The sequence below is a fragment of the Streptopelia decaocto genome (assembly GCF_964273445.1).
Source record: "Streptopelia decaocto genome assembly, chromosome: 14".
In the NCBI taxonomy this organism is placed as follows: Eukaryota; Metazoa; Chordata; class Aves; order Columbiformes; family Columbidae; genus Streptopelia; species Streptopelia decaocto.
This window is the reverse complement of record NC_138669.1, coordinates 11,507,548-11,529,844: the sequence shown is the minus strand read 5'-3', so window position 1 is coordinate 11,529,844 and position 22,297 is coordinate 11,507,548. Positions and strand designations below refer to the sequence as shown.

Genomic DNA, 22,297 nt, shown 5'->3' with positions numbered 1-22,297 from the left:
CAAGCAGAATTGCAGCCCTTTCTTCCTTAGCACCTTTCATGCACACATGCACTGTCTTCATAAGAATTTCTCATGTATCATAATTCAAAAGCAATAGGTTGTAACTAGCCGTTATTTGATTTTATGTTTTGTCTACACTACTGAGAATCATTAATTGTAGCTCCAGAGCAACAGCTGATTTATGCATTTAACTTTTAGGCAAATATTAGTGATATTCAAGTCACTGGAAATGCCCAGTTTACTCTTCTTGTCTTTCTAGATTTACCAGAGATGCTGGTTAGTATTCAAGAAAGCTTCAAGCAAGGGGCCAAAGAGGCTGGAGAAATTCTCAGATGAACGAGCTGCTTACTTTAGATGCTATCACAAGGTAAGAATGGCTAATATGGTTGTTTCTGAAACTGTTTTTTTTTTAATAATGGGCAATAAATAAAATCTGAAGTTGACATGTATTAATTGTCCTGAAAACTGGAACTTTCTTTTAACTGTCAAGGTCCTAAACCTGCTTGTATGTTCATTCAATGGAGGGGCAGACTAAGTGTTCTTTTTTCTGCTTTGTAGCAAACGTCTTGCTAAACTAGTGGAAAATGACTTTATTTTGAGATATGGTGTCCTTTTCTCTCCTCAGCCCTTTAAAATCAGATCTGAAATACTTTGCAATGACTGCTACTCTTCATAATCACAGTAACAACCATCCAAGGTAACGTGTAAATTAAAAAAGCTGGGCACTTAGAGGTTCTCATTTTACTAAGAATTTGCATCTGTGGGAAGACAGTAGACAGCTACAGAAATGAAGGGCAATATGCAAATTTTTCTTGCAATGATGATGTGAAAACCTTTTGCTAAATTCACTGGTATTAAAAGAATGAAGTTTTTCCCTCTAATCACTTCTCTGGAGTTATGTGCACATTTCATATTCATTTGAGAATTTACATGTGTAATTCTCTTGGGCATGGAGATGGAAATAAGAGACCCTTTAATTTATAATCATTGTTGGCAAAAACTTACTATATTAGAAGATTAGGAATTACGTGCATAAATTCCTAGGAGTTGGCGGGCACAGCTCAGCTTGAGGCTGTTCTGCACTTACTTTGACACACATTTAGGAGGAAATCTTGAGGGAATACTGAATCTGAATTCAGACTTGTCTGTCTACATGCCACGTGATTTGTAATTGATCGGTCATAAAACCTGTGGCTATTTGTAGTAAGTCATGCCCAGAAATAATGCATTCAAATTTATATTAAGCAACTTTCAAAAGTAATGAGAAGTGCATTTTTTATTTGATGTGTGTGAGCGTTGCACAGTGACAGTAAGACAACTTCCAGCTTTATGTGAAATGTTGCATTTATATTAGTATGGGTCTGTCAATTATTTATGCAAAACTGCATTTCTTCCATTGTATTAATGCAATATATCAACAGTACATGATGAGTTGAAGTTCTGATTAGGTAATGGATATGAAATCTAAATAAGGCTGGATTCCTCATCTGGGATATTGTGTCCAGTTGTGGCCCCTCAGTTCCAGCAGGACAGGGAACTGCTGGAGAGAGTCCAGCACAGGGCAACAAAGATGCTGAAGGGAGTGGAGCATCTCCCGTGTGAGGAAAGGCTGAGGGAGCTGGGGCTCTGGAGCTGGAGGAGACTGAGGGGGGACTCATTCATGGGGATCAATATGGAAAGGGGGAGTGTCAGGAGGATGGAGCCAGGCTCTTCTGGTGACAACCAATGATAGAACAATGGGTAATGGGTTTAAACTGGAACACAGGAGGTTCCAATTAAATACAAAAAGAAACTCCTGAGGGTGGCAGAGCCTGGCCCAGGCTGCCCAGGGGGGTTGTGGAGTCTCCTTCTGTGCAGACATTCCAACCCGCCTGGACACCTTCCTGTGTAACCTCATCTGGGTGTTCCTGCTCCATGGGGGGATTGCACTGGAGGAGCTTTCCAGGTCCCTTCCAACCCCTGATATTCTGGGATTCTGTGTGATTCTGTGAAAATCTGTAAGTTAGCACATATTGTGTATGTCACCTAACAGCAGTTTCCTGCATCTGGATCTGCAGACTAAAGCGCCATAGAAAGTCCCACTAGCTTTGAGGGATTTTCAGGTTTAAGTCAAGCTTAGTCTATAGTTAGTAGTTACTTAATGTTAAACTATTGCTTCTTTTGGCAGTGGGGCTCTGCAGTGTCCCTGTTTTTTCACTGTGGTGGTAAATGAGGCTGTCTTCTAGTGCTACAGTCATCAGCTATTCAAGTTGACGAGTCCTGTTTATTTTTAATGAACCTGGCTGAAAAGAAGCTAATGAATATTAAACAGCATTTTCTGGCTAAAATCTGTTAACTTACAAAGAGCACAGGTGGATAAAAATGAGTTTATTTTTTAAATAAGCCTTTTAAATGTGTGAAATGCTAAGGTGGTGAATGATGCAGCTTCTAACAATATTAAATATGAGGTGCTGAGAACGTGTCACTGCTGCTCTATACTGCTCTATAGTTGAACTGATTCTTATAAAAAGCATAGTTGATTATTAATAAAAAAGCCAAAACCCCACAATTTAATATTGTGATCTCTTCAACTAACAGTACTTGTCACCTGTTTTTGATGTATAATGTTAACAGGACTTTGGTACTCATGACATCAATCCGGAGGTCTAGGACAGTCATTGCTGTTGTCTTGATGTACATTTGATCAGCAAGAGCAGCTGATTTAATAACGACTTGATGGTGTGTAGAGGCTTTTCTGTGACTATTCTAATTCTGTCACCCCTAGACAGAAGGCTGCTTCTCTTCATCTCTGGCAATAAAGTTAATCTTCTAAATGAGACGCCCAGCCAGTCCTGTTAACGTGTCAGATGTCACCGTGTCAAATGCTTGTGCTAATGAATCTAAGGGTGAATGCAGTTCAGGCTGATAGATGATACCGTAAGAGGAAAACCTCACTTACAGATGACCAAGGTTTCATAAATACAGTTGTTAACTACCTACCTGGCTTCTGAAGTGATTCTCAAATGCTGTTGAAAACAGCATCAAATCTAGAAAACTGCTTACCCCATCAGTCTCAGGAAAGTTTTAATCCATCATAAAACTGTAAAGGGTAGAAAAAGAAAAATGATGAATGGAGCTAATTTTTGAATAGCACCTGCCTCCTTCACTGAATTGTTTCATTTTGTCAATCTTTATTTTATTTTTTTTAATCTGTGATGAATTAAAGTACAAATGTTACTTGGATTTATTATTGGAAAGAGGCTGCCCAGAGCATTTGTTCTGTTGGCACAGTGGTGGTACCAGTCACTGGAGCTGAGCTGCTGTGGTCTGAGCTCGCACAACATCTCCTTGACCACTTTATCCAGTCAAGGTCTTTCCTTTATCCATCTGAACCTGGGTCACAAGCAATTTTTGAGGTGTCTCAGTGTCTCTGTCATACTGGGGGCTCCAATTTGTTCACATTTGAATGCATGACATATGTGTCTTCTGCAGCCAGGCACCAGAGGCTGAATTTTCATATCCTTGCCCCTCAAAGTTTAAAACAACAAAAGAAATAAGTACTTGTTTATTTATTTATTTTTAATAATGCTGATCTTGAAATAGTTTCTAATCTTGTTCTATTTTTGAAACATGGAAAGGTTAAAGTGTCCTAAAATACAGGTCATTTGAGGACAGTCATCTGTAGCTTATGGAGTGAACTGGAAATTTGCATACACAAAGCAAACTGCCCACTTAATTCATTTGCTCCCAAAAGGGAGAGAAAATAATTAGGATCCAGGCTACAAAATCTAGGCAGAGAGTTGCCTTTCAGGTAGCTGTCTGGTTTTTGCTTGGTAAATGTAAATAATCAACCACAAATTACCATATGCTTTCACTAAATAATATTGGAGGAAGGAAGAAATTCTTGTTTCTCCGAGTGACTTTTGACTTTGCAATGTGCCAGAAAAATCCTTAATATTCCAATACAAAACCAACTAATTGCGTACTGCTGACAGGAATATCCTGATTCCTCGGGGGGATCTAAGTTTTAATCCGATTGCATTAATCTTGCCTTGAAACAGCAGAAGTAATTTAAACAGTCTTTCTGTCTAGTTATGGAATAATCCATTTGGAAAATTGAATTGTGTAATTTGTAATTGTTTTCCAGGCTGGCTAATGCAAAACTGTATCGGTAGCAAATGAAATGTTTAAAGTATGACCACTCTCCTAATAACTGGCTGTTAAACATTTATTTTAATGAATACTATCACTTACTATGAGTGAAATGTCTAGTTTGAAGCTTTAAAAGAGTTAAAGTAACTTGTCAGGATATATTGGTATCTTCACGATGATGCTGTACAGCAAGGCTCACTGCAAACCTATGGAAGGACATACCTTGTGCATGGCTCCTCTGATCCTGTGAGTGATGGTAAAAACTGAATCTCTAAATCTGGTAGTTGATCCTGGCTCTAACTTCTTTGAATAATCCAGTGTTGGGCTACAGGGGGTGATGGCCCGTGTGTGCAATTCTGTACGTGAGCAGGTGAAAACTAGCAGCTGATGATTTTTCCCATTGAAGAAAGGGAGGTGTAAGCATGGCTGTAGACTGACTTTATGTATAATTATATTTCTTAATAAATATTTTAAAAGCTATATAAAAGTTTAGTATGTTATGTATACTTAATAAGTTAAATATGTAGGAGCAAATCTTATAAGCAGGACTGGAGTGGAACTGCAGCAGCATTTTCCATTAAATATTCCCCTGGTGTATCCTGGGAATATTCTACCTGTACTTATTGTGGGGGGAATTTTCAGGAAGCCAAGACAGAAGCTTGAAGCCCTTAACTGAGATTAAAATGCAGGATACTTGAAAACCATTGAATGTGGCAGTCATGTAGGCAATAAATGTACTCCCTTGTGTTGTGCTCTGAAGCCCACCTATATTTGAGAATAATGTACTAACTCAAATGATAGGTTAGATGCTAAAGACCATTTTTTAGTAAACTGTTGGCATGTTTTTGAAGGGAATGGGAGAGAGAGAATAATTTTTGCCTGTATCTGGTCAGGGTGAAGCTCTGTCTGTCTGTACTGTTGGTTGGGAAATGAATGATGAATCCCTGTTCCTGGTTCAGAACTCTCTCACCGCGCAGCTCTGCAACTATTTTAGTTTTTAATCTAATGAAATATATATCAATTATATGGATTCTTATGTTAGCGTAAAGGAGGGGATAAGTGTGCAAAGGGAGGTCTTAAGCCCCAAACAAAATACCGTTCTTCTTGCGATTTATCTGCTAACACTTTCTCAGGTCTGAAATTCGTGATTTACCCACCTTTTTAGAATTAACTTTATAAATGTACATTACTTATTAATCTCGGACAAATAAAACATACATGAATGAAACTAACCATGAAAACACTGTTTTGCAAGAGCCCTGGCAGGAGGAGAGTTATTTAAAAAATGCCGAAAACAAAAAAAGAGAAAACTTCAGCGTCAAATATTTGCAGGTGTTTGGTGTCTGCTCCTGACTCCTTTCCAAAAATGTGGTAGAGGGGATGTCAGCAGCCTGCCAGTTCTTCAGTGTGAATTTGGTGTGTATGTGCCAGACAATTTGAACCATCTGTTGCATAAGGATGAGCAACAGGAAGGCTATTTAGGCATGGGGCATAATGATGGCATTCTGAAGCACCTTGCTGGGTGACACAGCAGGTCAAACATCAAGTGATCTTTAGACAACTCCCCCCTTGGGAGCACAGATGTGCTGTTGAACCTTGGCAGCAGGAACAGCTTCTTGGCTAAAGCTGGATCCCACCAGAAGGGACTGTTACCCCCTGGACACCTCTGAAAGATGAAGGAAACTGCAGCAGTTCAGCCACAAAAATGAAAGAAGGGGCAGTTGCTCATTAAGTATATTTTTGCCAGACATAAAAATCGCATGCCACAAGGTTGTGTCCAGGACAGAAGGCATGCATGAGCTGAAAGACTCTTTGGCGTGCTGTCACTTGTGCCTCTGACTTCAGAAGGAGTCTCAGAGTGCCAGATTTTGTCCATCTGTGGTGCTCCTTGTGTCTGGTACTGAAGAAAAACTTAGTCTGAAACCATCTGGGAAGAGACTAGAGTATGTGCATATTACTGTAGACATTTGGCCCGGGGGCAGAGGTCAGAATCAGGGGCTACCTGTCTGTCACACTTCAAAGGGAGATGCTTTGGTGTCAGCTTGTGCAGCTCGACAGAAGCAAATGCCATCAGGACATCTTCAGATGCGTGCGAAGACTTTCAGATCATACTCTGTGAAATGCCATTATACAAGAGCTCTCAAGCAGTCAGTCCAGCACAAATAACCCAGGAGCTGCCAAATGTTGTAGCTAGCATTTCTCCAAATATAAATACCCTTTTTTCTTCCTCAGTTCAGAGCTGAAACAGGAGCTACAAAGGGGTTGACGATCGGTGAAATTAATGACAACAATACTATTGATTTCAGTGTTTCAAGATATCACCCAAGGGGTGAAATTGCCTGCAATTTTATTTGGCCAGGCTGTGAGCCAGGGCTCTTGGAATGTGTTTTCGGTTCGTGGTTGTTGTGCTTTGCAGTGCAGTCACTCTGTGTTCACACAGGGCACAAGGTGATGCCTGGAAGCACCTGATGTATTCTGGCTCCCTGCTCCCAGCGTACAACACTCAGAGGTAGAGGCAACGTGACGAGGAAGAGGCTTAGGGTCAAGCTTTATAAACACATTAAAAAAATCATCATACAATTATTTGTTCATGTTCACCCCACCTCTGTACCACTTTTTCCTTCCTCCCTTCCCTGTACACCCACTTGCAGACCCAGGGGAAAACCCACCAGTCCGAGTTGCCCTTACACGAACACCCAGGGCAGTGGCACACTCGTGTGCTTTATCTTTGTCCTCTGCTCTTATGTTGAATGAGGGAGAATTTTCACTTAGAGAGATGAATTAACTGCTGGCTGATAATCCAGAAGAGCAAAATAGACCACTGTGAATACTGTGAAGGTAAAAGATAAGAGATAAATAATGTCTTGGATAATCTGCATTGTCTTCTTCATAACAGAGTATGCTTAGAGGGAGTACAGTAATAAAAAGCAAACACAGGAGAAGGCATATTCAAATGAAAATTTTTTCTCTTCAGAAGGATGAACTTTGGGATTTCAAGTATGAGCTGATTCTTTTAAAGTCTCTATTGGAATATATTACTCTGAATTTGAGATTACAAAGAAGTAGTTTACTGCAGTAACTAACTGGCTTTTGAGAGGAATTTATGATAAGAAAGAAACACTTGCTGCTATTCTCGGCCCCAAAACAATGATCCTGTTAAATTCATGCCTTTTTTGTGTTTAGTTGTTTCTAAAAGTGAATGCAGGAGTTGCGAGTTACGCTCTTATGTGGTCAAGTCACCCAGCCACCGTGCTTCTCAGAACTCATTGAAATGACCAACTGCTTCTCATGTGAAGTCCTAGACTGGCTGGACACCACAGGTACCTGAGATATTGGCAGGAGCAACTCTCAGTCCCCGTGGCTGGGTTCAGAGATGAAGCAGTCCTGGAGCTGTGATGTGGATATGACACAAAAGCAAGTGTGCAAGGTTGGAGGCCTTTGGGTGGATTGGGGTGAGCTGGAGGTTGGAGTGTGGAGACTGGAAAGCACAGGATGTCTCTAGTAGTACAGAAATGAGAGGAAATGGGTGATGGATATTCTGCTAGGGATGCAGAGACTGCAGGAGCTCATGCAGGGAAGCTGGACAGTAGTTGCAGCTTGCAGCCCTGATGTGAATAAAACATGACAACTCTCAGTGTAAAGTGTGGTCTTAAGGATTCTGGGAGTGATGAAAGTAAGATTTACAAAGTTGGGGTCATACTAAAAGAATCAGGGATCAGAAATGTCTCTCCTTCAGTGTAGGCAGACAAAGCAAATGTTTTCATCTTGTCCTTCTCACGTTCCCAGCAGTGTTATGAACATCGGCTTCCATCTGGCCTGGAAGTGCATAGCTCGGTCTGCATGCAGCGTTATAAGTGATACTGTTGGGGTTGGTTGGGTGCTTTTTCCTTCCCAGCCCTGTGCGGTAGTGAGCAGCCTTTGCCTCCCTCTCTGGGATGTTGGTGTCTCCCTCCCAGCACGTGCTGCCCATCACCTGAGGCTGACGGGGACATGGGCAGCAGGTGGCCAGATGGTATTTCTGAGCCTCCCAACTGCTGGAAGTGCTTTTGGCTCCCGAGCCAGCATGGAAAGACAGCAAGCTGCTCCCTGACCTGTATAAACCTCCCATGATCTCACTGAGCCCTGTCACAGCATCCCCAGGGTTCATCACACTAGAGACAATTACTGGGATACCCAGCAGTAGGAGTGTGACAGGCCTGATTTTAAGAAATAAGCTTTCCATTAGGGAAAAAATCTTAGATAGCTAAATGTTTCATTACCAAAATATATGGCTACATTCTGTTTCTGCTAACTTTTGTATTCATAGGTACAAAACTTCATTAGCATGTTCATTTGCAGAAAATGTAAATGTGCTCAGTATAAATGTCAGGCTGGCTGCTGTCCTGAATGAAAACTCTAGCTCATTTTTTCCTTTTGTATTTGAATCCCTGCTTGGTGTATGAGGAAAATATATGAGACTTGAACTTGGCAGCTGGCAATTTGTGCTTGACCTGTCATGTGCTGAGCATGATGGGAATGGCTTATGACAGATTTGCCATATTTAACAATGAGTTTGTTGGTGTCTTGTTAGCACTGGGGGATGTCAGGATTTCCTGGAAAAGTAAAAAATGCTCATGCAAAATTAAGCACAGTTAAGAAGTCTCAGTTTTGACACTTCTTAAAATCTTGAACCTGGAGGCTATAAAAACCTGAGTTTAAATTTGGCAGCTAAGCAAGAAGGTTTAGTGTGTTCCCCATGGGATGTTCCTTTCATTATTTCCTTCTGCTACTGCTCCTCAAGTGATTTTTTTTCTGGACGTTGGATGTGTTGCTTATTTTTATTTTGGGGTGACATTGTCCACCAGCTGCTCTTTGTTCCTTCCATTCACAGTAAGATTACCTTTTCAGGTGTCTTACTTGAAAATGTGATTTTGGCTGTCTGTCCTCCCCTGCTGAGAGGGGATGGGTAATAAAGGCTCTCCAAGAAGAAAGTGCTTTAGTACGGGGTCCAGAAAGATGCAGTGGGGCTGGTGAACTGAAGATGCTCCAGAGGGAAGGGCTTTGTTGCTGGACCTTGCAACACCGATAACTCTTTCTGCTTCCTGAATCTTATCTGTAAGACAATTGCTGCATTTCTTTGTTTAGAGCTGATGCGTTTTGAAATGAGACTATTCCGTAGGGCTAATGAGACCAAAGTAATGAAGTCTTTAGGTTGTACAGCTTTGGGAACATTTCTGTTAAATTCCCTTTTTTCCCCTCCCTTCAATACCTGCCATGTAAAGGAACTGGTGAAATGTTTCCTAATAATGAATATTTAAATATAACTTCCTGATTCCCTGTCTGGGTGTTAGAATGTACTTTAAAAGGAATTTAAATTATGAACAATTCCTCCTCAGTCAAATTTGGGAGACTTACTTATGGTTGTGGGGGTGAAAAGTGAACATTAGAAATACGAAGCAACTGCACTACATATTTATTAAAGCTGTATAGAAGGTAACAGATTTATGTGGGGTTTTTTGGTGTGAAAGCTATTTTTCCAATAAATTTTTGGCAACCAAGCAACAGAAATCTGTGTTTCCAAGCCTGTGAATCTTGAAAGCTAAAAAGCTTTTTAGTAACTAATACTTTGATTTATTTTTTTTAAGTGGACCATTCTAACAAATCCTTAACTTTCCATTAAAACATAATTTAGAGAGCAGCTCTTCACCGTTCTTACAATTTTGTCCTCCATGATGAAATGAAAGCTGTACTGGAACAGGACTTGCTCCTCCAAATGGGCGAATCCTTTAGATTTTTATCTTCACATCTCTTTGCTTCTGCTACGTCAGGTTGGTCCTTCTCATGTCCTTTACGTAAATATTTCTAAAACTGGAGTGAGCTTTGATTCTACCTACCTCATTGCAAAAATCCTGTTCAGCTTGTGTTGCACTGAAGCTCACATACAGACAAGGGAGAACTGGAGGATGTGGCTCCTTCATCATCCAGGGTCTAGAGTTGATTGTCTACGGTGATTCATGTCAAGGCTGCATTTCTTTCAGAAAATCTTAGGCATCTTCATACTCTTCTTTTCTCTGTCCTTTGCAACGTAATTCTTTTCTCTCCTTCTCCAGTCAATAATGGATATATAGCTTTTTAAGCTCCTAATTAAGACTCTGACTTGCGCTTTTTCAGGTCACAGAGCTCAATAATGTGAAGAATATATTGCGATTGCCAAAGAGCACAAAGAAGCATGCTGTTGGGATTTACTTTAATGATGCCACCTCCAAAACCTTTGCTTGTGAATCAGGTGGGTAAAATGGCAAAGCACATTAGAAAACATAAGAGCATTAATTGTGAAATCATAAATGTATTATACCTACACACAGATTTTCTGGGCATTTATACAGAACTTGAGGCAGATGAGTGGTGCAAGGTGCTGCAGATGGAATGTCTTGGAACACGAATTAATGACATTAGCCTTGGGGAGCCTGACTTGTTGGCATCTGGAGTAGAGAGGGAGCAGAACGGTAGGTACAGAAATGTTGACCTTTTAAATCTTTAATTGCGTTATTTTAAAGTATTTTGGACTATGCATATGAATATCAGAAATAAATTGATGCAAACCTGTTTTTTCCAAGCCCTCCTTCCTGTTTTTTGTGGCCTTTTTTTAGTTTGCTTGAGGGTTGTTTTGGCTTTTTGTTTTTTTCCTTCCAATTACTACCAGACAGAATAAGGAAGGTAATTAGATTTATTTTGGAATAGCACTTTTCTTTCTCAAACAAGTTAGTTACTCTTGGAGATGGGAACTATCTTTTTTGTGTGTTTTCTTGTACAGTATCTGTACAACAGTTTCAGTTTGTGACTGAGGCTCTTTGGCAACACTGTAAAGCAAATAATAAACAGTAGTAATTGCATGCAAAACCTCAGCCCATGGCTACATCACTTTTCTATGCAAATTAACTAATTACATACACGAAAGCAATTGCAATGTATTTATTCAGGTACTCAATTTTATTGATGGTTTGCAAATATCAGGATTAAGATGGTGCAGTTCTCTTTCGTATCTGAATACACACACAAATGTTTGATGTCCTCTGAGTGCAGCATTCTAACTGCCCCAGACATGGAGTTTATTGAGTTATTAGATGGAATTGAGTCTTTCTTCTTGCATTGTTTGAAGTGGAAATAAGATCTTGTAATTGATTTGGAAAATACAAAATTCCTTTAATGACTTGTACATTTAATGGGCAGGGATTTTAGACTAACCTTTTGTTTTTCTCCCAGAGAGATTCAATGTGTATTTGATGCCATCCCCTAATTTAGATGTGCATGGGGAATGTACCTTGCAGATAACAGTTGAGAATATCTGTCTATGGGACATCCAGAATCCCAGAGTAAAACTCATCTCTTGGCCATTAAGTGCCCTCCGACGCTACGGGCGGGACCCATCTTGGTTCACGTTTGAAGCAGGGAGGTAGGTGTGTGTTTGCTGGTTGACAGCATTGGGTATTTCTATATAGGATTGGTCTTAAATAATGCATTATATGAACCAGAGAACTGGGTGAACAGATCTGGGAAGAAGGGGTGAATAGCATTTCAGAATTTGTACAACGTGGGCCTTTGAGCACAGGGTTATGGATTCTATTCTGTACTGAAAGAAGTGGAGTTTGAAGTTGAGAACAGTGAGTGTAAATTTGTTTCCCAAAAGCAGACTAAGAGCAGAGATTCCCATTTGCCATGGATTATATTCCTGTTTTCTATCTGTCAAATGGATTTATAAGAAATTTGAATGCAATTCCTTGTTTTAGAGATGTTGTTCTATACTGCTTCCTGCAGCCCAGTCTCAGTGAGCTGAAGTCTTTGTGTGACTGGAGCTGGAGCACTTGTTTGTTGAATTAAACTATCAAATCCCTTCTAAGGGATATGGATGCATTATTTTAGATAAGCACATTAAAGAATTACAATATTAAAAGAGAAAGAGGTCACACATTTAATTTATCTGGAAACAGAAGAGGCATTTAAATATCCATCCTCCGTATTACTGCAGAATTTAGTCCTCGCAGTGTGGGGGATGGTGGTGAAGGATACGTTTTTATTAAGCTGATCATGCATTATTTGTGATAGGACACTGCAATTGGGATGCTGAGGATATGTGTTTGTTGTTTCAAGTGGAAGATAAAACTCTGTGAAACTCACTACAGGCAGTGTTAAAAGTCTGAAAGGGGAAGACAAATTAATCCTACCTGGCACGGATTCTAGATAGAGTCTAAATATTAAAAATCTGTGTCTTGTGCATAAACTCTCTAGAGTTTAAGCACTTGTGATAGATCAGGGGTACTTAGCTGAGTCCCTGTTTGGTGCGAGTGATACAAATATGGGCAAAAATAGATTGGACCAGGGCTGGTAAAATCCACACATAAAGACTTTTAGATAACTTTGTTCCATGTTTCAACAACCTCTGTATTCTTACTGCTTGTGCGATAGTGCTTTTAGAGCAGCACGGTAAAGTTTTGCTTGCTCGGGGTGATGTGTAAACTCAAATCTCACACTTGGATCCCAACTGTTGTTGCTTTGGCAGGATGTGTGACACAGGAGAAGGACTATTCATCTTTCAGACCAGAGATGGGGAAGCAATCTATCAGAAGGTTCACTCGGCTGCTTTGGCCATAGCAGAACAACACGAGCGCTTGTTGCAGAGTGTGAAAAATTCAATGGTACGGCTGTTATGCTTGGTATTTCGCACCGGGCACCACTGAACAACCTGTTTCTTCAATGTGATATTGAAGTTTTGATTCACAGATAGTAAGCGCTTTGATTATTATTGCTTTTAATAAATTCTTCTTGATTTTAATAATTAGGTCAGTATATATAACTGGGGTTGCTTTTCAAGAATCCAAACGAAAAGGAAACTTATGGTTCTTGTTTTTTGTGTTTGCAAAGCTACCAATAAGTGCAAATTAATACAGAGATGATAAGCTCCTGTCGGTGCATGTTCCCATCAGGTTCCTTTGATTAATCAGCATCATGAGTTTGTTTGGAAGCATTTTTCATCCATCTATTTGCAAAATGTTGTGGCTCATGCTCAGTTTTCCATTTGCTAATTGATGCCTACGCTTGCAAGGATGATTTGGAAAGAGTCATATGGTTCAGGTTAAGCTATGGGGGAGGACTAGATGTTTGTCTGATCTCTCAGGAGATGTCTGTTTTCCACAAGTGCTTTCTGTGTCTAAAGCTTCTTCTTTAGGAAGAGCTTTGATACTTTGCTTGCTTTCTTTCAGAAAAATTTGAACTAACAGGTGAACTCTGCAGCCAGGTGTTCCGGTAGTTTTTCCTTTCCCATTAATGTATCATCTAACACCAACTTTACTGGTTTTGACTCTTGTTTAAAACAAAAAACTTTATAGTTAGCAAAGGGAGTATTTGTTCAAAAATATTAGGAGTTATCTAAGTTGAGACAGATGTAGATAATACAAGTACTCAACAGTAACTAAATTAAACAGATTAAAATTAACCTAGGCTAAGTCAGCATAATTAGTTGACATTTGTAGCCCACCAAGATCAGAAGTGATTGAGTAACCTGCTGAGAACATGACTTCATTTTCAAAAAACAGAGAAGTTCAGTTACAATAGTGAACAGGCTTACAGGCGAGTTAATATTTGGTGGCTTTACATTTATGAAACAGCATCTTTAATAGATGAAGCCCGATGCTGTGCTGTAAAATTTCCATCTTACAAGTGCCAATAGACTCAACAGATGCACAATTGCTGTAGATTTCAATAGAGAGCAGCTGCACAACCTCTAAAAGCATTTTTCATAAACATTGTGTCCAAGCACAACCCCTAAATCCGATTTTATAGTCCTTAGAGTGCTAAGTGTGGGATAAGAACATATTCCAGGTGAACTGAAATTCTTGTAATATAGTACTAGAATATAATCATTTTGGATGGTCCATATGCCTCTGAATACAAGTTTCCCAAGTCTGTCATAGAAACAGTGCCTTGTTCCAAAATAATCAGTAAGACTTGATGGCTTCTCTGGAGTTCAAGGATAGTCAGTTTAGAAGTCTGGGCAGAGGATCATTATATCAGTGTAGAACCCAAGTGGCTTGTTTTGCTGATTACAAAATATTTGTAAAGTACATATTTGTTTGGATTGATTAATTTCCCTGGTATTTTTCTGCTACTTTTGAACCCTTGAACAAAGTATCCATTTTAGATGTCAATATTGTTTCTGTCACCAAGAATTATTTACCCAGTGTGAGTTTTCTTATTAGTGAAGCTTAAGCTATTATTCACAGAAGGAGTAAAGAAAAGTAGAAAGTAGGAGATACTGATGGTGAGAAATTAAGTCTACACTGAATGTCTTCTGTTTGCTCCTGTAAGTCTGACCACTGCTAGGTCAGTGGTGGGATTATCCAAGACCAAGGGGGTATTAAGTCACCGGGGAGCTCCTGGATCTTATGCAAAGGAAAAAAAAGAAAAGGAACGGCTGATGCCGGTAGAGTGAAATAAAGCTGCCAACTACCGTTGAGAACGTGGGCTATAATGTGTCTGTCACCTCCCTAGCAGTCACTCTCTTTATACTGCAGTATGTTGGTTCAGTTCGTGACTGTAACTGGCTCTGGCTCTTGAGTTGCATGTGGAAAATTGGTGCGGTAGAGGTTCCTCAGCTGGGACCCTCACCCTGACACTTTCTGTTAATGTTTTGTTGCTTTCTGGGAAGGTCTGAGCAAGAACTCAGAGTCTGTGACACTTTCACAAGTGGGTTTCATTTGTTTTCCTTTTCAGCGAATTCAAAGTTCTCTCCCTTTACTCCTTTAAAGGGAAGAAAGAGCTGGCTTTGCCTAGCGATGCATGAAGCCATTCTGGTCATTTGGTAACTCATCTTATTCAGCTGTTTCATTCTGGCATTGCCAGACAATGGAAGGAAAATATCTATTCAAGTTATATTTTCATGAGTATTTGGCTGCCATGAAACCTGACAGGAGCAGTGCAGTGACTTGACTGCTGTCATTTATGCCTGCTCTCCATTCAGGTTGCTTTAAAAGAGACATTGCATCTTTGACATCTCACTAAAGCAATAATGGCAAGCTTCCCAGTTTTGACAGCTAAAACTCAGTGCTTCACAGAAAAGTATTATCAGCCAGTTTATCAGCAGCCATCCCTGGCTCTTCTTCCCCTCTCAGCAGCTCAAGAGTGCAGTTTGCACCAGATTCATCTCATGTGCAAGTGCATCTGTCCAGGCTGGAGCTTGTTAATTATCTCTGTCCATTTCCACAGACATTCACAATTAAGAGTGGAAATGGTGCTCACTACCTTTTGAAATAACAGAAGAATATCGAGTATTGGTGTAAAATGGATACTAGGCAAAATGGAAGCAATATGTTAGTGCCCTTTTATTTCTGAAGTTGTTTGCTTTTATCATTAGTTTACAATTATTTAGTTTTGTTGTAATAAATTTAGCAAACGTTACTTAAGCAATTATCATTCTAATAGATTTTGATTTGATTACATGAATTTGCTTCACTAGGAAGAAACTCCCCCTCAAAGCCCCAGTGAGTGCAATCTTTTCCAATTGGGGATCCCAAGATGAAGGTTTATCTAGTGCAAGTTGTTTTGCAAAATCTATGAAAATTGCAGTGTCTGTCATGAGGAAACCAACCAAGCCTAACAAATCTTAAATCATCTCGTCTTTCCTTTTGGAGCCTTGTACACAGCTAACAAGAGAATGTTGGTGTGCAGGGGTTGGTTTTGTTAGGATGTTTTGGGAGGTTTTGTGTGGGTTTTTGTTTGTGGTTTTTTTGTGTGTTTGTTTTTGTTGTTGTTTAGCAGCACTTTTTAGGTTTTTTAAATACAATTTTGCCAGTTTGTTAAGGTGGGATCCAAGAAAGCAAATCCTTGCTCAGGGAGCTGTGTTTGAGCTGCTCTGAGGATCCTGATCTTAGGTTTCTACATTCTCCCTCTCCCCTAGGCAGAGGAGGACAGGAGGCCACGAATTACGTGCTTTCTAGTTAACCAATTATTTGTTGTATTAATGATACGTGGAGTCAGATGTCCCGCCTGGTGCTCTGCTCACAGCCTTTGCTCTTGCCTGACCCAGCATATCAATCCTGCCTGGTTTTGCCCTGTTTAAGGTGCTGGCTGCTTCTGCAGCATACAGCCAAGTCATCAGCAAGTTATTCCTACTCTTTCTGTTGCCACAGAGATACAGTAGGTTAATTGTGAGAACGAAACCAATCATCATTAAAGCTGCTTTTGCTCGCAGTCCAAGGTGTTTTGATGAAGTGCTGTGTATTCAGGACATAACATATTAATTCTTATCTCCAGCTGTGGGTTTTTAAATGTTTTCCCCTGCTGATGGAGTTCAGGAGGGGCACCCTTTCTGGCCCTTTTCTGTGTCTTTATCTAATCCTAGCTGTGTCTGTTTTTTTCTCCCAAGATAGCTTATTGCTTTTTTCTACCCCTCATGACATCCAAACTGTTGCTCAAACTGCCTTATCTTGCTGTCCAACTCACCAAAAAACGGAACCACCAAAAAAAGTATCTCCAGCTAGGAAATGCGAGCCTCCCAACACTCTGCTGATTTTTGTTCCCAGTAAGAGATCCATCATTGTTTGTTTCCATGGTGCTGAGATGTGTGTGGTGACACTGCAAAGGGTGTCGGGGCTTTAGTGAAGAAGCTGTAATAAATATGACGTAGGTGGAACCTTCGTAGTGCAGTGATTCACATCCAGCTGACATGGAGGTGGGTGTTGTAAAAGCAAGAGTTTGGTTTTGACTTACCATCACATCACAGGCACAGTGTCCACTGTACAGAGAGGAATTTGAAGTTAGATGACACCTCTAAATGCTTGGAACTGGGCCTCTTTGGATACAGCTGGCACTCACCTATCTTCTGTGCTTGCTTTGCCTGTTTTTGCTCCAAAATGAACTGATCTTCTTGCAAAATGTTCTTTTACCTCAGATTTTGTGAAACTAAGATATATAAGCTTACTCTTTCATAAAAAGCTATCTTTATAAATTAGAAAAGTCAAGTGCAGTCTCGGTATGTTTGGACTGGTGTTTTCCTGACCTTTGAGAGGAGAATTTTAGCTGTACTGTGTTAGCTGATGATAATTCCAATTATTTTTATCAGCTTGTAAATACATCTTATTAAATCCGTGGAAGGAAATGTCTTAGTTCTCATATATTTTTGTGCTAAGTGTAACTAACAAGAGGCTGTGACTATGTAAGAAAATGTAGCTGAAGGCCCTGTATGGAGGAGGAAGTGTGAGATGGTGCTTCCAGCAATGCCCTGCAGCCCACGTGCTCTCCTCTCTACAGAGCTGGACGTGCTGTTCATTCAAGGAATTTAGCTGAAAGATGCAGTTATCTCCTGTGCCGAGCTCCTGTACCATCCAGCTGGCATGTTTTTTAGCTGTCAGAGATGGGAGATGAAGAGAAAATACTTCAAAACTAACAAGAACAACTTATCCTCACCCGTGTGAAACATCTCCAGTCAGGTCCTCAATGTGTTCAGCTTTGCAAAGGTTCTTGCGTAGCTGGGCAGACCCTCTGATGGCTCTTTTGAAGGCCGAGCATAGTGGCACTCTCTGATCTTCCACTGATCCTCGGTTTCTGTTTCAGCTGCTTGAGCTCAAGCTCCCCTCAGGGGAAGCAGTGCTAGCCCAGGCCCAGGCGGGCACCAAGGTGAGCTTTGGTGTGCAGCTTTGGTGGCATCCTAACCTGAGTGTGTGTGCCACGGAGACTAACCCTGGAGTCAGCCATTGCTGCTCGTGTGGGCAGATGGAGGGAGGGAGAGAGAGGCCATGCTGGCTATTTCGTGGGAAGTTCTTGCAGCCGGTGTTCGGGTGATTCTCAGACTGTCTCCTTCACACCAATTTACTGCTTTGCAGCTTCAGATGAAGATGAGCGAGCGCGCCGTGTCCCTCAGCACCATGGTGCCCTTGCCCCGCAGTGCCTACTGGCAGCACATCACGCGACAGCACAGCACCGGCCAGCTCTACGCTCTGCAAGGTAAGGGTGGAAAGAGTCAATGCACAAATCCCATCATGACATCGTTGAATCATTTCAGCATCTGTTCATCTCGCTGAAAGCTGATATTCTGTCTGAGCTGGTTGTCTGATGAAGAGAAGGGGACATCCTACCTTAAGACTGATAACTGGCCAAAGGGGTTGTCATTGTGAGGTGCTCTTCTTCCCATTGTCCTTCATTTGACAGGTTTTCTGACCATTTTTACAGGGTGGCCGGTTATCAAAGTTGCCAGTTCCTTTCTACTACCAAACTCTTTTAATGGCACCTGATTTTTTGCCAGACTTATAAACATTTAGCTCCACTCTCCTTTGTATATCTGTCTCATACTAAGAATGATGCAGTCTTCATTATTCATTTTGTGTACTTGCTAACATTCAACCAAAACAACTGCATCCTCAAAAACAGCTGGTTTAGGGAAAGTAAAAGGAAATAGCCACGATAAGTAGTTCTAGAAAACTGGTGCTTGAACAGCTGCAGTGCTGCCACCGTGCATTGCGATGAGGCCTGAAGATGGGCAGATGTCTTCTCTAAATCCCTTGTCTGTTGTCAGCCCAAGGGACACCACAGCTCAGTCCCTTCCTGCCTGACAACCTCCCTGTGCTGCTCCCCAAGGAGGTCTCTGCACCCACTTGTCTCTTTGTGGTCACCAAGGGACATCTAGTGGTTACTGAGGATGGGGAGATGGAACTTGCAGAGGGGATGGCTGATGGGCTTTGCAGCAGTGCTGCCATGAACCATCTCTGCCCATGAGCTTCCGAGCATTTTGACACTGAACTTGTCTTCTGTGGAAACTGCAGCACCTGACGTGCCCAGTTGTTGCTTTGTGCTGGTTTCCCCAGCAGCAGCTCTGGTGTAGGAGCTGCAGGTGCTTAGTACCTCTGAGGAGCTGATCCAAAATTGGCATCTTGTAGTCATGCATGTTTTTAGAGTTTTTTTTTTTTTTTTTAAAAAAAAGCCCATTTATATTTCAAAGCACACTCTTCCACTCTAAGCTGCATGGATTGACCAAGTGGTTGTACAGAAGTTGGTATTGATGAATTGTGAAGTCAGGATCATGGCATTGCTCAAAAAAGTCAGCAGAAAACAAGCTGAACACTTAATTAGAAGAGGGGCAGACTAGAGTATTGAGCGGATGAAGCCAAAACCTGACATAATTTCGTTCTCACAATGTACAGAACAAAGACTGAGATTGATTAAACATTTGGATGATAAAGCTGGACTAAAGCAGCTTCCCTTCTCTGGGGGGGCATTAGAAGGTGAAGCTCAGCTTGGCCATCAGGACATGGGCTATTTCTCTGTCATCCCAGAAGGTCAGGGCTGCTGTGTGCTGCTCTTGGTGCCTCATCCTGCTGCAAAAAAAAACCCCACAGATAAACCTGTGTTTAGCAGAAAACTTGAGGAGCTGGCAGGGGTTTCTACTGCTGCCATGGAGATATCAGAAATCACCAGACCGATATTTTAAGACATACCAGTTTGGAAAACTTTTAGAGTCTCCTCTTTGTTTGTTTGTTTCTTTTTTTTCTTCCTCTCAGATACTAGGAATTTCTCAAGGAGTAATACGTGATAGAAATTTAGTTTACTTTCTTTAATAAAGCAAGAGATTGTAGAGGTTAACACCTCCACAACATGAAACATCACAAACTGTGATTAAAAATTACGACTGCTGGCAGCCCTGACATATATAGCTATATTCCCTTCTGGTCCTCAACAAATTTTTCAGCAAATCATACTTTTTTCCTTTTTCCCTTTTTCAACACTAGAGGGGGCAGGCAGCACATAAAAAGCTCCAGCAAAGCCCAGCAAATGTTTCAGAGAAATTAATAATAAAGCAGCACTTACATGCCTGTTCAAATTTGTTCAATAAATTAGGGCATGGGAAGGTGACCTGCTGGTGGCAGCCTGTCGCACACGAGCACAAGGCTGCTCGCAGCACTCTGACACAATCGGTAGGTTGGGCTTACTGTGCCTTGCTAGTGAGTCTTTTATTAAAAGGATAATTCAGCACTGAGTTGACACAAGATAAATAGATTGTACGGGTACAAACCACTTGTATATTTAGAAGAATAGCCTGCTTGTTAAACTGGGAAAAAAAAAAAAAAGGTTCCTAGGAGATTGTTGTCATGAGAATGGGGTAAAAGTCTTTGAAAAATAAGCTGGCCATGCAGCCGGCGCTGTAATTAGGAAAGACACTGAGGCCCTTGTCTCATTCATCAGTCAGGGCTACCACTTCAGTGGTACTCCAGGCACCTCTAATTAGATTAGGTTGCCAAAATCTTGAAATGCTTCAATTACTACTGGGAAAACAAATATGAAATAATTCATAGAATCACAGAATGTCCTGAGTTGGAAGGGACTCACAAGGATCATAGAGTCCAGCTCCTGTCTCTGCATTGTTATACCACACTGTATTATTCCATATGTATGAAGCAGCATTTTACTCACTGAATGATAGAAGCATCTGAAACCTTCTATGCAAAAAACTTTCTTTCACTAGGGTTGGAAATTATGGTTTCTGAATTGACTTTCTTCCCCTTTTCTAATGTATAGAAAAGAACTGATGCTAATACTGTGAGCTACAGTGCATTTTTCCTTTAAAATGCAAAGTCAAAACTCTTAAAAAGTTCATTTTCTTTATGCAACTCTCTATTCTGAAGTAACTGGGAAAGAAAATCTGAGTGCAGATGTTTCTGAGATTGAGCAGCAATTTAAGCAGGGATAGGTGTAATTAAAAGGCTGTAATCTGTAGTTCATATAGTCCTTTACAAAATGCTGAATAAGGTGCCTATGTCTGACTGAGTGTTGTTCTGTTTTTTGCATCTGACTGGGTGAAGATGTCTCTAGCCCCGTGAAGCTCCATCGCACGGACACTTTTCCAGCGTACAGGTCGGATCATCGATAAAGGACTGTAAAGAACTTTACAAACTCTTTGTCTTCTGACAAACTGCCCCAGTGGATGACAGTGATGATGACAAGCAAGGATGGAACCACAGAAGAGTTCAGGTTGGATGAAAAAATCTTGCAATTTTTAAACTTTGCCAAACGTTAAAACTATTCTGTAGATATTGGAGAGGGGAACAAAACCAACAAACCCTCCAGTGTTTCTTTTATATCTCTACAGCTGCACAGAGAAGAAATCACTCCCTAAATATTTCCAAATGTTTTTGTATGATAGGTATGTTGTAAATATATGAGACTTTCCTGTTGTAGTGTGGTTCCTTTTGTTTTTTACAGCTGTGTGTTCACTGATGTCAGCTTTGTCATCCTTGTTTGTTGTAATGCTTATCTTTAGTTATTTACATTATTGTTACGCGTGATCCTTGACCTTTGAAATGGTGGCCAGTTTTAAGCAGCTTATTGGATACAATTTTTGCTATTTGAAGCCTGATGAAGACTTGATTGATCTCTTTTAAAAGCACCCTCTCTGTCTTCTATTTGCTGTATTTATTTCCATCTCTGTAAATGTTTAAAATAAAAAAAACCACCCACACTTAATTTGTGATACAGCACTTTTTGTCATCACTGTCAGTATCGTGATCAGAGCTGTTGTGGAGCCAGTAGGACACTAGTAAGGAGGATGGAGGGGGACAGGGGTTTGCTGGGGGTCCCTCCTCCACATCTAAAGCCACACAACCACTCGTTGGGTGTCCTAACTCGTGAATAGTGTAGAGTAGTGGATTCAACAGGAATCTTACAATGCCACAAGCCATTTTGTGGCAGAAAGCTGATTTTTCTGGTTTGTGACAGCATCCGTGTTAGGCACTACTTTCATAGATTGGCACCAGCATCAGAATTTGACAGCAAACGGACTTTTCAAAAATAGCGTTGTTGACTACTATGTGCTATGCCAAATGGCCAGAAATGTATAACAGCTGTAGATAGAAAGCTGTGATTATCCTGAATGCAAGTGAAGCACTGGGCTTAGCCAGGTGTAGTTAAATGTTTTTGATAACAAGCTCTGAGTAGGGATGCCCTGTCAGATTACAAGTCAGATTGATCATCACTAACTGTGTAATTCCTGCTCACTTCAGAACCTTAAGGACTAGTTCTTATTTTGATTGTGCCAGTGGGGAATATTGTCTGTGCATATTTTTAATTGAAAAAATAGGGGATCCAATTCTAATGATAATTGCACTTAGATAAGTGTGTATTATATTAGCAGCTACTTTTTCAGCAG

At 40.7% G+C, this 22,297-nt stretch overlaps 1 protein-coding gene across 5 annotated transcripts in view; it reads left to right on the top strand.

The window, feature by feature from the left end:
• Positions 1–21,609, top strand: part of DOK5 (docking protein 5) — a 40,603-nt gene extending 18,994 nt beyond the window's left edge. Inside the window, exons 2-10 of one of the 5 annotated variants that reach the window (XR_014185407.1) lie at positions 260–367; positions 10,282–10,396; positions 10,476–10,616; positions 11,374–11,563; positions 12,668–12,803; positions 17,716–17,778; positions 17,985–18,105; positions 20,955–21,123; positions 21,242–21,609. Coding sequence is in view for 4 of the 5 variants with exons in the window: in XM_082065498.1 (XP_081921624.1) it covers positions 260–367; positions 10,282–10,396; positions 10,476–10,616; positions 11,374–11,563; positions 12,668–12,803; positions 17,716–17,778; positions 17,985–18,105; positions 20,955–21,022 (942 nt within the window). In the remaining variant the exon portion in view is untranslated. Of the gene's footprint in view, positions 1–259; positions 368–10,281; positions 10,397–10,475; positions 10,617–11,373; positions 11,564–12,667; positions 12,804–17,715; positions 17,779–17,984; positions 18,106–20,954 lie in introns of all 5 variants that reach the window. The other 4 variants (XM_082065498.1, XM_082065499.1, XM_082065500.1 and 1 more) reach the window with 4 other exon arrangements.
• The last annotated feature ends 688 nt before the right edge of the window (positions 21,610–22,297 follow it).